General features: G+C 39.9%; 1 protein-coding gene across 1 annotated transcript in view; it reads right to left on the reverse strand.

Annotated features, from left to right (window-relative positions):
- The window catches only part of tgfbr3 (transforming growth factor, beta receptor III), a 121266-nt gene that overhangs the window by 21623 nt on the left and 83274 nt on the right, over positions 1–16369 (reverse strand). The window contains exons 8-13 of the mRNA XM_074668369.1: positions 13134–13323; positions 12568–12866; positions 10197–10352; positions 6200–6340; positions 5577–5765; positions 353–646 (exon numbers count right to left, since the gene is read on the reverse strand). Coding sequence (XP_074524470.1) covers positions 353–646; positions 5577–5765; positions 6200–6340; positions 10197–10352; positions 12568–12866; positions 13134–13323 — 1269 coding nt within the window. The remainder of the gene's footprint in view (positions 1–352; positions 647–5576; positions 5766–6199; positions 6341–10196; positions 10353–12567; positions 12867–13133; positions 13324–16369) is intronic.

Raw genomic sequence — 16369 nt, forward strand, 5'->3', positions numbered from 1 at the left:
GTGTTAATAACACAACTTTTTATGAGCTAAAGGTAAAAAAAAACCATGAGGAAAGCGCCATAAGAGGTTGTATGAATTGGAGAGATAACACAGTCAGAGAAAAATGAAAACAGCAGCTGAGGTGGACGCTTGTTTTGTTCTGCAGCTGGATACTTGGCAGCTTTTATGTCAATTCATGTTTCCTGTTTGAGTGGAGACCTGATGCTGTGTGGTTCAGGTCAGTCAGAGCAAAGATGGTACACTATTACACTAAAGATTAACCTAACAATAACACACACACCACACACCTCTGGAGAAAATGTTTGTTCATAAAAGATGTTAATTAGAGATAAGAGGAGATTTGTCAGCGTACCGGTGGGAGTGTTTCGTGACCCCGAGGCCTCTTGGAGCACAGAGACATTTCACAGTGCAGGAAAAGAAGAGATGTGTTAAAGTAGGAGTTGAAGTTGAAGCTGAAAGTTTTCTTCTCGGTCTGCATGTGAGGGACCAGGAAATCCCTCTGAGGGTAGTATCTGACGGAGTCGTCGGTGGGGCAGACTGTCTCGATGAGGGTGTAGTCTGAGGCCACGCTGGGGTTAGAGTCGGGAGAAACGCTGCATGTGATGATGGTGAAGCCCAGCTCCGGATCCGACGCGGTTGATGTGACCTGAAGTACAGAAAGGAGAGGAAAAATAAACGTTTATTCATCGTGTACAGAGGAACCTCCGACCGTGAGCACGTCTGTGAAAGTCTAATTTATCACATAAAGCAAATGATCCGAATAATCCCTTTTTTATTTTCTCATTTCTCTTTCTAAAATGCATTTCAATGAAGGAACTGCTTATTACTGAACCATTGATGAAGAGATTTAAAATAAACTACAACTATACTTAAAGACAAATATTATAAAGTAGCGCCACTCAAGTATCTGATCATACATGTATCATTTTGACATAAAAAACCCCATTGAAGTCAAAAACAACTAAATGAACATTGGGGATAAATACCGTGAGGAAGGACTTTTAACCATTTGGACTACCAGTCATTTGTAGGGCATCTTTATTTATATAAGGCATGCACTGATCTGATCCTGGCACTAGGTCCAATACAGAATCAAAAAGTAAGACAGGATATCAGTGACAAAGGGTGATACATGGGACAGATCGATCTAATTTAGTTCTATGCTATTCTGTGGTTACTTCAACCATATGTATGTAAAATACAGTGAAGAAAGGTCACTACAGCAGCTCAGCAGTTTGGAAATATTTAATGCTTTTGGGGTTTTTTTCGACAAAAATTCTGACAGAGAGGTCAAGCTTGATCACTTCTCCACAGGTTTGTTTTTTCAACAGTTAAACTAATTAATGATAATGACAGAGAATTAATCACCACATATCTCCACGTAAATAATACCATAAGATAAAAATAATAATAAATGCATGAATATTAAATATATTTTCATTTCAGTTTGATTCACATAAGCCCTGTGTTTGACTGGGACCAGCCCAGAGTTTAACCCGCTTCTTGCCTGAAGACAGTTGGGATAGACTCAAGCCACCGCGTGACCCTGAACAGGATAAGTGGTGGGTGGGTGGATGGATGGACGGATGATTCATGTGGTTAGAAAAGCCTAAAACTTCCACAACATAATTCACCCTGTCACCCTCATAATGAGGAATAGAGATTGTTAAATTAACGCTGGCGTCAGGCGAGTATCCGTATTGGATGATACCAAAGCCCAAATATCAATACTGGTATCAGGAGTTAAAAAGCTGAATCATTAGTTTTTAATTCAATCATTCTAACCTCACACTTTATTTAATCCTGTCAGTGAACTGAAAATCAAGAAAAAACAGAAAATCTATTATGGAGAAGAATGAGAAAAGGCCCCTGTCCTGCATGATTAGTATGATCCCAAGTTACTAGCATCAAAATGTCTGTGGACAACACCTCTTGTTTTTCTAATTGTCTTTCAAATGGTGCATTTTGCACACCAACTTGCCGAATTATAAAAAAAATTATCTGTAACCAGTTTAGAAATAAGGGGACTTTAATACTGTCACCTCCATGGATGGAGACCCATTTCTGTGTAGTTATGTAAGGCTAGTTCTAAGCTAAGCTAAGAAAACTTAAAAACACACTCAGGTAATAAAAGATTGACACACTTTTTTCCCTAAGTGTGTTTCCCTAATGAGTTTACAATACGCATTGAACATCAAACAGTTAAAGCAGCTTTTACTAAATACTTTGTTTTAATAAGTCATAGCTATAACCTTTTTAAGCTGGATGGACTTGTTTTATAAAGCGTCTTTCTGACAGCTGAAAGTGCTTTAAACTACCAGTCTCATTCAAACATCCACACCACATCCACTCACTGATGGTACAGACTGCTACAGTAGGGGATCATCAGTTTTAGCAAACACATCACTAATCGCCCACAAACTGCTGACCAACACTAGGAGCAATATGGGGTTCAGTGTCTAGTCTGAGGACACTTTGGCATGTGACTACAGGAGCTGGGAATAAAACCTCGACCTTCCAATGGAGAGAAGAACACTCTACCACTGAGCCACCTCGGCCTGAATCTATGTGATTTCTTTAATTTACTGTTAATGTTCACTCAACAGTGACAGCAGCAACAAGCAGATCAACAAAGAGGAGCATTCTGCGTCTGAAGAGTCCAGATTCCTTCACACAGTAGTGATCTGGTAACCAGAGCAGAGCAGAAACATCCATTGATGGAGTTTTATTCATCAGGCGGACAGAAAACGACTCTAAATCAGCGCTAATGTTTTTCTGACGGCTGGCGTCTGAACAAGCGTTGGGTAACACATGAGCTATTTCTGCGACAACAAATATGTCAGAGTGGTCACAGCTGAGGGGATGGTAGTAATGTCTCCTCAGCCATGAGACAGTCCTCTGAGTTATTGTTCCTCCTCCTCTTTCTGTCTATTTTTTTTTTCTCACTGATCATCAGTGATGGTATCCTCGTTGGAAAGGTCCTACACACACATACACAGACTGCTCTTTGTAAGCAGCTGGCTCTACGTCCACGCTGTCAGCGCAGCATCTCCCGCTGATATCATCATAAATCAACTCTTCAAAGGACCTCAAAGTATGGGTCTCTGCCATCTCTTACATGACCTCCATAATTACTGTTGCGAAACAGACAGACAGGACTTCCAGCCAGACAGACGGGATACTGAGACACACGGAGAAGAGATACAAAGAAGATGAGGGGTGAAAGTGAGTGTTGGCCTTTTTTAGCCCTGGCCAGACAAAATACAAATTGACACTGTTGATGTCCCACAAAAAGATCAAAGAGGAAGAGCTCATATCCCAGACAGAGATTACACAGAGCGCAGTTTGTTAAAACCTGTAACAAGTGGACACAGAAAAACCAGAGTTATGTTTGGCCTCTCAGGGGAAAGGCTAGGAGCCACTGATCAGATGATTCAATGAGACTAAAGTCCGCAATCCAAGGTTAAAGAATCTATTGCAACTATTTGTTTTTTAATTTAACAGTAAAATGAAACAAAATCAGCCTCCAGACCTGAAATCAATCCCCATGTAGGTAGGAGTCTTCTGCTTTTTAACCCTTTCTATTGCTGTACTAATGATTTCTCCAAATCAAAATCAAGTCATCTCTTTGTGCCTGATATCCAAACTTTTTAAAAAAAAAAAACCCCTCTGTAGATGGTTTGATCCAGGTTACACAGGCACACACTGAAACAGCAGGTGGCTGTGTGATACATGTTGAGTTTATTAGAGCATCAGCTCTTTTACTTTTGCTCTGTTTAACAGATGATTCATCCTGAGGTTTACTCCTGTTCTTGCCATCTAAAATACGTTCTGTTAATCTGCTAACATTGTTTTGTTGCCTGAAATGTCAGGTAATTGATGGAAATCAGGATTTATTAATTATTTTTTGTCGAATTACTTTTTGGGCTTTTTGTGCATTTAATGATACAGTAGAGAACAATGAATAGAGAAGGAAAGGGGGCGAGAGTGGGGGGCAACATGTGGGAAACGGGCCATGGGCTGGACTTGAACCTGGGCCACCCACTCAGGGGTGGACCTTATGGGGCGCCACTTAAACTGCTAGGCCATCTGCACCCCTAAATCAGGATTTTTTGTTAAAAATTGTTTTGTTTTTTGATTTATTTTTTCTTATTTAAATCCTTTATTTTTTTATGTTTATAAACTAGGTTGAAAAAATCTGAAATATCAAAGAATTGCAATTTCAGTTGAATCGAAACCTCATAGATCATGAAAGAATTGTTTTGAGAGAAAAGTATATTGTGTTAGTCCTATATTCTATACTTTCACTTTCTTAAATGTGAATCTAAAACAGGTTGGGAACCACTGTACCTACAGTTGTAGCTTCAATAATGATATTTCAGGGTACAACATTAGATTGAGTCAGTGAACCTCAGTTGTAGTAACGGACTTCATAAATTCTAGGGATGTTCATTACCAATTTTTAAGCAGACCGATACCAGTACAAGTACTCCCTCTTGAGTACTCACCAATACCACTAGTACTTTTGATACATGAACTTTAAATTAACAGTGACAGACTATTTTGATCAAAGACAGCACAGTTACTCTGACATTAAGTCCAAATAAAACATAAAAAACTCCCTCTGAGTTCAGAATTTTTTGATAAATATTACAAAAATATATATTAAAAGTGCACAATAAAACTAACAACTGTCAGAGTTTAAGTATTTTTTTAAAGTAAATCAGTTGAAAATTAAACAATTTAACTGTTAACTCTCCCTGGTTCATTTATGTTGTCTGAGCAGGACCTGATGCACATTTGTCGTGGTGTTAAACCGCAGCAATCAGCAGCAACTAGTGGTGAGGAGGACTTGCTCGACGTAAGATTTTCTTGCCAAGAGTATCTGCTGCTTGTATCTGCAGCCTTCACAAGTACTGATACCTTGAAAAAAGGCTGGTATTGCCCCGATAAATTTGTTGTAAAGTCTCACTTTTTGGCCGTGGAACCACCATATTTAACTTTTGGCTACCTGGCTTTACTGGATCTAACAGATGAGTCTGAAGTGAGTCTTTTTCTGAGTGGAGACAACAGTTTACCATGATCTGCAGTCACCAGACCGTCATATTTTACAAAAGAGCAAACTCATAAACTTCATAACTCAAGAAGATTTAACAGAAAAATCGGGAAAAATGATAGAAAGGAAGAGAAAGATCCTCTTGGCCTTCAAATGGAAAAATTGTTATGGGTCGAAATACAATGTCATTTGTTTATTTGTTGAAAAGCATTTGGGTCCCTCTGATAATCTGGATCATTAGTTGTTTACAGGACAGAGAGCCAAAAACAACTTTCCAGTCCACTTCTTTTTCTGAAGTCATTTGTTTACCTCTGGTTTTATCTTTCTGTTGTTTGTTTTGTTGATCTCTCTCATTTGTACTGTAAATGCTTTTATATTTTCTTTATTTTATTGTTTACATTTTTTCTCTCACCCTTGAGATTCTTGTGCTGTGTCCAACCAGGTTTCCCCTTTAATCTTTGCATTTGGTTTGAACTATTGTACAAAGGACGGTGTGTGTGTGTGAGAAATGGCAGCATACCTCCACAAAGACCTGCTGATCTTGTGTGACAGTGTAGAAGGCCTGCCGTGAAGGCTTGTTGAACGGCGGCAGCGTGTTGTACAGCTCCATGTTGAACGTCATGTTGTTGACCGGCTGCTTCCCGGATCCTGGTACGATCCGGTCAAGTGTTTCTGAGGTTTCCCGCTGTTTATGGTACGTGCAGTTAAACTGGGAGGAGGACAAAGACAAAGCCAACACAAACATCAGCAGGGATCGGACATCAGATTCCACCTCTCCATGACTGTGTGCAGAGCTGACCACATCACCACGGACCAGAAAATAAAGATACTGTTGAAACAAGAACAATGAGTGGAACGGGAGGGAGGGATGAGACAAAGGAAAATGAGTCTGTGGAGGGATGAAGATGGAGAGACTTCAAATGGAAAATGTCAGATCAAGTTTGTAAAGTAGATATCATGGAAAGTCAGAGAGATTGCAGGAGCCAGAGGAGGCTTTACAAGCACCAAGGGACTCTGGGAAATGGAGTTTTTCTCCAACTCTGAATAATTTACATAAAAATGTTGATGATTGTTGGTCTTGACTTTTCAACTCTGACCCTGCAGCAAAGCACAGTTCTCACACAGACTGAACCACACTCTTACCACAATGACAGACTGGTGCTCTGTGGGCTCTGTGAGCGTCCTCTCTGGATCCCTCGGGAACAGCACTTCTCCAGATTCCAGGTCATCGTAGTCCATCGGCCCTCCGCTCCCATCTTTATTCTCAGTATGACTTATCAAAACCTGAAACCAAGGGAGGAATCTCTTACTCACAAATACCAAAGCACCATGAGAAAGGAAACTTTTGCAACAACTTATCCAACTTTGTTTTTTTGTTTTTTTTACAGATCCACTTGTGGAAAGTGTTGCTTAATTCAGAGTTTTCAACAAGTTGCAGTCACGGAGATCTGAATCTTTGAGTGGGGTTCGCCAAAACATTCAGACTTGGATTTAAAATGTGGGAATGTCCTGTTGCTTCAGCAGTGGGACTCACGCTGAAGGAAAACATAAAAACATTCTTTTAATTTCTCAGCAGAGCAGAGGAATGTCAGAGGTCTGAGATGAGTACATGCTGCTTTGAAAAAAAGCTTCATTTAATGAGGTGGGAGGACGATCTCCACGACACTGACAGTGTTTTCCTTCAGTCTGAACCGAGTGTGAGGTGACCCGCCATGAGCCGCTGCCTCCGCTGACTTCAGCCAATAAGTCTCAGGATGAGAAAACAACAGCCCAAACAGATTGTGTTTGATGTGTGGAGACCCTGATGTGTCTCCTTTGACCAGAGGTCAGGGGCTACCCCTCTGTTCAAGTGTTTACACAAAGACAAGCCTGGACGTGTGCCCAGGTTTTTTCAATCTGCATTAGACACAAAATGTGTTGCTCAAAATTTCCCCCACAAAAGGTTTCACAGGGTTTGGGGGGAAGTGATTCATCCCGGCTTGTTGGAACAAACACTCTGAGTGAATGCATTCCTTAATAATGAAGATAACTGAGGGTGTCAGCATGTGAACGCATAGAAGTGTTCACCATCACATGAAAGAGTCCTCAAAGCTCAGAGTAAAACTACTTCCTACTCTCCGTCTTGACCATAATGACACCACAGCTATTGTGAATATATTTCCCAGTTTGTGCTCAGCCAATAAAGGAGGAGGAGATATTTGGAAAATGAGTTAAAGCCTCAAGCCTCCAGTGGGAAGCTCCCATCTCTGAATTTCTGTGGCTGTACAGTACAGTGACATCACCCTCTAGTTTCTGAGGAGGCATGTTGAAGCACTGAGACGACTGCTGCTGCTGCTAACTCACACGAAGACGAGCTGCCTGGCAAACAGCTCCACCTGTCAGTCAGTTTAGCCCCGCCCCCAACCTTTCATAACCTTCACTGTTTGTTTTTTGTTTGGTACTTGCAGCTTTTTTTACTCCAGCATTGACTTTGTTTTCCCAGACAAAGAACAGAGCGGTTCTGCCCGACTGAGCTGTAATTGGCAATTATCTCTGTGCTGTGATTGGTTGAGAAGGCCAACAGGTCAGCCACAGGACGTTCACTAATGAGATCACAGTGCATGTCACATTTAAAACCAGACCTCAACAAGGATTTAAAATCTGAATCTTCATACGACTGATTGCCAACCACATGGCTGAAAGTTATTAAACTTTGGTTCAGGTCAGGTTGAATCCCTCAACTTTTAATTAAAAAAGCACAGTTGAAACCCATTACGACCTGCCATACCAAGGCTGCCAGAGCATGTCTTTACATTTTTACATGCTGAAGTATAAATTGTTGCATAAAACTTTTGCTGTACATCATTTATCCCTTATATCCCAATTTATAATAAAGGCAGACTTATAAACTTACTTAGACTAACTAAAAAAGTGGCTAAAAAAGGGACGCAGGGATGGTACTTACTGATACTCAATTGCTTATTTATTTGTATACCTGATACCCGACTCTTGTCCTTCCCCCCTGTCGGTCACTGTATGTTCTTAGACAAGATGTAACTGAAATGTAATTTTGTTGCTTTGAAACATGTGCAATGAAGAATAAAGCTATCATCATCTTTCTAATTCTTAGTTTATTGTATGTCCCTATTACATCTTATTTCCAACTTTTATATTATGTAAAGAGAAATGGTTATAGCAAATTTCCCCCTGGGATTAATAAAGAATTCCTGATTCCTGGATTTTTTTTGCCTATATAATACAAATTATATTTTTTAACTCATTAGCTGATTACAGATACCGCTACAGATATTTTTATCTGCACACAACTTATGATAGAGATCATCAACTCTCTTCTACAATTTGCCTGTAGTACTGTGGTGCACACTCATCACATTTATCAAGTAATATTAATTTCTTGTGCAAAACTAAAAAAATACTTAAAGGGGCTGTGAGGAGCTTCTTAGTGGACCAAACTGATTTATGGCACGTCTAAGTCTCCATGACAACACCACACAGCTGACAAAGTTTAGTAGTGATAAGAGAGATCTGTGTTTTTCTCTGCAAAAACAATTTCTGTGATTAATTTCATAGTGACGGATCAGACAGAAAAGGGACCTCAGACCTAGGGATGGGTACCGAATGAGGTACTTTTATAGGTACTGACCGAATTCTGTATGTAGTACCCCGTACCAATTCACATAAAATCAAACTGTACCCTGTTTTGGTACCAAAACACATCCTTGTTACTGTGAGAGAGTGGAAGAGTAGGTGATTTTCCAGACTGTACAAGAATACAGCATTGTACATTTATTTGTTGAAGAATAAATATGTTAAATTGAAAAACTCATATTTTATCATTAAACAATTTAATATTTATGACCACATAAAGACATAAGAGCACCAAGAATTGGTACCGTTAAGTACCGAAAATGATTGTCAGGTACCAGTTAACGGTGCCGAAGGGTTTAAATGCGAAAGGTACCCATCCCTAGTCAGAGCAGAGGAAAGCTAAACAGGAAAGTGATAGCACCTGAGCTAAAGGCTAACACAGGGGCTAAGCTGTTTGTGCTAATGTTCATTCCAATTCATTCTGCAGTGGTCTGTTCAAACTTGAGAGTCTATCAATAAAATGAAGAGTGAGGTTACGTTAGCTCTGCTTGGTAGATGACTGGCAGGACATAACCAGGATTCACTAACATTACCACAAAGAAAATCTGTTCCAATCAGATCTTCATTTAATTTCATACTGATCACACTCCCTGTTAAAGATGTGAGACTCTGGGCAAGAAGGGGCCAATGCAGTCCAGTTGAAACAAATCTCCTCACACTACGTTTAAAATTGGATTCACATTTATGACAACTGATTAAAAAAAAAGCAGGTCAGGCATTTAATCTAGTAAGCAGCAGCACATTATGTTATTGGTAACAGCGAACACTGGCTGATGGCCATTAGTTCATTTTTAAGTCAATATCATCTGATACAAATAACGTGCCAATAATATTGTGCATCTCAACTGAAAAGTGTAATAAACCAAAAAAACTAAATAATTTCACGAATTTTTATTCTAAATACAGAAATGCCATGGCTGTATTCCTTAAATTTTTAAATATAAAAATGTGATGATGTGTATTTAAAGTAGGGAGTAATGCGAAGTAATGTTTCTGTTGTTTGCGCCGTGTTCTGGATTTCTTCAAAGCACATTAGTGAAAGAAAATAGCGCTCCGAGACATGTTGAAAAAAAAACATGAACATGTTACTCCCCAGATTTTATATGCAAAAAGAATGATGGATCTACCTTATCTGGTTTCAAATCTACCGCCAATTCAAACTTAATATGTTAATTGTAGCGCCAGCACTGTGCTGGGCTCTAAAGGGTTAAAGCAACAAGGGGTTGAACATTTTTATATGGCATGGTTATATATTGGAACAACAAAAAAACATTTCAGAAAAAAAAATGAATATCATGAGTTTAAAAATTGAGGCCATTGACTACTGGTTATTACAAAAAGGATTCAAATAAAAGTTCTTTTCCTGATAACAAAATTAGCTTGGACGTGAACTTTAAATTTTGTATCAACATTTGGTTTATGGTTTATGGTGCGCAGTTTGAGCAGCTGTATTTGATTTTTGTTGTCAGTCTATGAACTGGTCTGTACTCACAGAGTTGATGTGCAGGGCCATGGGGCTGCCTTGCATGGGGAACACAGTGGTCTGACAGCCTTCAGGAGCAGTTTCCAGCGTGTAGTGGGTGGCATTGACTCGAGCTTTGCATGCGGGGTCCTGGAGCGTGAGGTTAGCATGAGAAAAACCATTTGCCTGAGGAAACACACAGAAATGACATTATTGGACACTGATCAAAAACTTCTCTTCATTAAGTCACATTAACAATTATAAAAGAAAGTCTTAAAGTCCGAGCGGTCGTGTTTGACTCTTGGGTTCCCAGGAATAAACAAATCCCACAAGGTGGTCTCGCTGCAGCCACAGCCTCTCCTAATTACAGTCTATGCCAGTTTCCACTCTGTGATGTGGGCTGACTGCGCTGTCCTTCTGTTGAGATGCCAAACACTGAAAAACTGTTCGACTTGCTGGTTGGGCAGCTGGTATCTATTATTTGTTTCAATAAAAAGTCAGAACATGAGAACAATAGTTGTCATTGTACCTTCAAGAGTTGCTTTTACTTTCCCAGCAGACGCGAAATAACTTCAGGAACTGAATCAAGAGTGACAGCAAATACACCTGGTCTATGTTCCTGCAAGTTCTGATCTGAAAATATCCTTTAGCCTTCATACAAACACCTGAACTCTGTCAATAATGTAGATCACAACAACTTAAAACCTTTGAGACATTTTGTTGTTACCAGAGAGCGGTATGGAATAAGGCACTTCTATGGGTACTGACCAAATTCCATCTGTAGTACCAGGTACTGGTTTACATGAAATCAAAAGGTATCATGTTTGGGTACCTAAACATATTCTTGTGACTGTGAGGGAGTGGAAGAGGAGATTTTTCATACTGGACATGAACACAGCATTACAAGTTTATATCTTGAGAATAAATAGGTTAAATTGAAACATTGTAAGACTTTAATATATATATATATACATTTATTTATTTATATTTATATATATATATATATATATATATATATATATATATATATATATATATATATATATATATATATATATATATATATATATATATATATATATATATATATATATGAATACACATTTCATATATATACACACAAAATTACCAAAAATTTGTACCGAGTAACAGTACTGATCCCGGGTTACTATATCGGTACTGTACCATTTCAAATGTGACAGGTGCCCATCCCTACTTGTTACAGGGGAAAAATATTTGGCTACTAATGTGTTTATCAGTTTGTTTGAACACAAACATACGCATTAAGTATGGGTTCGTATTAATATTTTATTAGACATTTTGTTTTTTTATTTTGTCACACCCAGTCTTTCACAAAAGCAGAGTCTGTTAAAAGTTTCTTAGAGCAAATTCCTCTTCAGACTGTGACATTTTAATTGTTTAATTCTACTTTGATGCATTTAAAATAATCAGCATTTATCCAATTTGGGTCATTAAATAATCTTGAATTTCAGATTCAGGAATAAAGTTTCACTGAACATCTAAAGAATATGTTCAGCCTTAAATGTGTTCATGTTTCCAGGTTATTAATTTGAACAGGTACTGCTCATTTCCCAATATGTGTTTGTATACTGGTCTGCTGTTTTTAATGATTATTCTTTCCTTTATTTTGTTTTTGTTATTGTTCTTTTTCTGCCCTCCCAGGGGGTTGGCTGTTTCCTGTGCGTGTGCGTGTGTGTGTGTCTGTGTGTGCATGTGTGGGTGGGTGTGTGTTTGTGCTGTATGATTGATTGATAATATGTATCAAATGTCCCTGGTTGGTTTTGACCTGAGCTGGGTGGGTGGTTTGGAGGACAGAAGAGGAACAGGTTTGTTGACAAGCCACCTCAGTGTTTTGAGCTCTCATTTACAAATCTTTGTATACTGCAAAAAACAAACTGAATAAAAAGAGTTGGAAAAATAAATCATGTTCAGCTTTCTTATTTGACTTCAGATGACAGTATTGCTCAACTCCTTGATTCCTTGCAGAGAAACATGTTGCCTTAACAATAACTTTGTTGTTAAAATACTGATGTTAAGTTTGACGTTTTTCAAACTAATGTGTTTATAATGAGACATTTAAGGATTTACGTGAGCTCTTAAACATTTGATCCTACCACAAAATGTTTTATGGTAAAATAAATACAACATGTGTCAGATATTTCCAGTCTCATGATAGATTATCAGGCCAGGCTTTGGTAAAAGGGATAAAGGGACGTTTTTTCCACACCACCCTCCAAGAACAAAGCTGGATTGTCAGAAAAGTGCTGAACATAAAGCTGTTTGAGTTTCTTTTCTGCATTTTAATCTTGTATGCATCTTTCTTCTTTAGGTAATCATCACTTTTCAGGATTCTTGGTCAGTTAGTCCGTTTTTTACTCACTTGTAAGCTTTCTTTGTCGATGCTGACCACCATCTTTGTGTCCTCACACTGCACAACCAGACCAACATTCAGGACACCCTGGTGCTCCTCAGGCTCTCCTCTGTTCCAGGGGTGCTCGCCCAGAGAGCCGGGCAGCTCCAGGTAGGGCAGGCCGTCAGACCCGGGTGGGGGGAAGGGGAAAGGCAGACCAGAGTGTCTCAAAGCGATCCCTACATCTCCTCCGACTCCTGGGTGGGAGCTGGGGTCACGAAGGATGGAGAGCTCTGGAGGCAGCATGCTCTCCAGAGGATCCACCACATCTGGAAGTCACACATGGTTAGAGCCTGGAGAGGCTGATTTTACAGGCCGGGAAATTACACAGGACTGTGACAATAAAACCATTACTCAATTTTACGCTAGGTCTTTCTGTGAGGACTGTGAAATGTGCTCTATTATTCATGAAAAAACGGCAACAGCTGCACAAATATACGTTTTCTTTTTGCTGAACATGTATTGATGGGTTTTTTTTTATCCCTGATTTACCTGGTTTGAAACTTAAGGAGTCAGACGATGTGTGTTAGGTTTACCTGGCTCTCTGAGTCGGATGGTGAAGTGGTTTGCCATAGGAGTGCTGGTGTAGGACGTTACAGGACCGTAGCCGTGATCCCCTGCCCACTTGATCAAAGCTTGTGGTCCCGATGGTAAGTGCTGCTTGGGCGATTTTGAGACTTGCATCAGCCTGTCCATGTTTGAGCCAAAGCTCACGGTATCAGAGGCCTGAGGAGAAGAAACCGTTCTCATCACATGTTTTCCATCACAGCTTCAGACCTTTATTTTTGGGTTGGATCTTCAGATCAGCACGGCATGATTTACAGCCCAACTATCACAACAGATATTCAACTTCAAGTACAGTCCTGTGTCAAGTCAAGCGTGTGAATCACGTGCATGAGCGTGAGGGGATGGGTGTGCCACCGCTAAGCCCGTGCTCAGAGACCAACATGTTAGTTAGCGCTGCAGATTGGTGTTCTGCCCTGCTGCGTACCCTCCCTGTGTGAGGGAGTTAGGATTCTTTCTCACAGTCGTTTCCCACACATTCAGCTCTGTTGAGCAACACTGAGTTCAACCTGCTTTCTAACTGAAGAGAGGCCTCGCTTTTACGAGGATATCGCACTCATAGTTGACACTCTCCCAAACACTGGTTACACAAGCTCTGCATCCTGTTGTCAAGACAAAAAAATCAGGTTTAGGAAGTGTGTTTAGACGAGCTATCCTCCTGTGTTCTGACACACACTGACATGCTGTGAGCTGCAGCAGTCGTAAAATAGTGTTAGTTGCAGGTTTTGGTTTGGTATGAAAACAAATCCACTGAATTCATCAAAACATCCACTGAAATTAAACAAAGAAAAACCACACACATGTCTCTGAAAACCGATAATCTGTCAGTCTTACTCTGATGTCTCAGTAAGAGTCACAGAATCATTACCTGACATCTCCACCCTCGCCCTCTGACAGCTCAAATTTTGGGCGGTGTGCCAAAACAGCCTCACATGTAACAGCTGTGTGTGTTCTTGCTCTGCATGTTCCTCCCCTCTGCAGGTGAATCTGATGATGAGTTAACGAGGTTCCCCTGCTCTGAGGCGTTTCAAGGTCCACTGCCTCCCTGAGGCCTTGCACACACATAGTCGGGTATTTTCAAAAACTGAATGCCCCCCTTTGTTCTTTCTTAAAAACACTTTTATCCACACCAAGCGGGAAATCCAATAAGTGCGTCTCAAAGCGTGCCAAACACATATTGGGCAGTGTTTTTCAGATGTGGAGCCAGCCAATCAGAATGAGCTCCCGTCATTCAGTTGTGACGTTTCAGAACCAAAAACTCCATTTACCAGCTTCCTCATAAAATCATGAAACCATAGTTTTCCAAAATCTTCACTTTGGCCAGAGTTTTTAAAAAACATTGTTTTTAGTGACTCAAAGCTGAAGGTGACAGGCCTAAACAGATACATAATATGTGTGGTTTCCAGGGCTGGGACACTGATTTTCTCCTGATTTGATTCTTTCATGAATTTTGGGGTGCTGATTCGGTTTTAATTGCAATTCTTCAATATTGCCAATTTTGGGTTCCCTTTTTGAACTCCAGACAAAGTGTACAAATTGAATGATGATGATCTCTATAGACTATATCTGGAGCCATAATTTCCCCAAAAATGCACACCACATGGGAGCCACCCTTTAGTATTTATTCAGAGGATCTGACATCTCAACTTTTTTTTCAAACCAGCTCATAAACAAAGACTAAAATGAAGGACAATTGGAATTGGAATTTGGAAAAAAAAAAAAAATCTCACAAAAAAAAAATCCTGATTTAAAATCAACAAACGTGAAAAATCCCAATAATATAATACATTGATTTTTGTCCCACTCCTAGTGGTTTCCCTGTAGTTGTATTATGGTTCTTTATTGATTTCTCATTTCCTGAACCTTGTTTATAATTTTTTTTGCTTGTGTAGTAAATCTTATGGTTTTGAACACTAAAGACATTTTATGTGTATTTCGCTATCAGTTGTTTGCTCCATAGGCTGATCTCAGGGTGGGGTGTAACCACAGACTGTATGACATCATCACCCATCTGTTTGTGATACAGCGTTTTGAAGCCCTTCCTCAACAGCAGCCATATTAGAAATGCTGAACTCAACCTAGCTTTGTTTGAGTCAGGTAAAGCAGTAAAGAGGCAGGTCTTTAGCCTCTTTACAGACAGCTACAAGTGTCCACCAGTCAGTCAGGGCACCTATGCCCTTATATGGGCAAAGCTTGTCAGTTTAATGGTGTTAAAAAGAAGGAGTTGTAAAAAAAATTCACCCCCTGAACAGTGTGGGCTGATGGAGAAATTAGATACTCATACCCAAAACATTTTATAACTTTTTTTTTTTTCAATAAAAATCTGGGGGTTTTTTTTGGTTTTGCTGCTGACATAGTTTCAGGTCTTTCTGCAGCCTCAGGTGGACTCTCAATGAATGGCAGTTTTCAGAACTTTAACCTTTATTTCCTACCTCCTGAGGTTGCCGCTTGGGTGCAACACATGACGCAGAGAGTGGGACAGGGTGAAAAAGAGCTCAATTTGCGTTTAAAGAGACACACTCAAGATAAGCTCTGTTTAAGCAGAAAGGTCTCAACCTTATATTACATTATCTATTTCATACTTTCACCAACACACGGTGCAGACATCTCATTTAGACCACGAGGGACTGTATGAAATGGATGATAAGGGGTGCAATATGTCTCCTTCAAGATCTGAATTCTGACTGATCCATTCCCTGACAGTAGTTTTTTCATATATCTAATGGTACACTTTTACTATGAGGAACAAAATGCTTCACATATTGTGCCGGAAAATACATCAGAACATGAGCAGACACTCAATGCTGAAGGACCCAGATAAAGATCAGCGTCATGGTTTCTGTTTCGTAAGATGTGATCAGAGAGCAGAGCTGTGGAGAATCTGTGATGCTTTGTGAGAAGTTCAGTCATCAGCAACAGGATGTTTCTGATGCTGACAAAATGTGTGCATCATGCTTGTTCCCGTACTGTAAAACCTGATCTGCATTCTTTATCCAGGTGACTTTAATGTTGTACAGAAAATGCTGATCTGTGAGGAGCCTCTATCTGAAGCCTGAGTATGGTTTGAGGCTGCTCTGTAGGTACCACAGGCATCAGGTGACCTGACAGTACACCCACACAGCCTGACTGACGTACAGTGCAGCAGTGACCCTACAGCTGTGAAAACACACCATGCCTGGCTAAAGTGCAGTGTCATGGCTGCAGCAGC

This window comes from Halichoeres trimaculatus, unplaced genomic scaffold (genome assembly GCF_033239565.1).
Source record: "Halichoeres trimaculatus isolate MK-OKI-2021-1 unplaced genomic scaffold, fHalTri1.1 fHalTri1_scaffold_4, whole genome shotgun sequence".
NCBI lineage: Eukaryota > Metazoa > Chordata > Actinopteri > Labriformes > Labridae > Halichoeres > Halichoeres trimaculatus.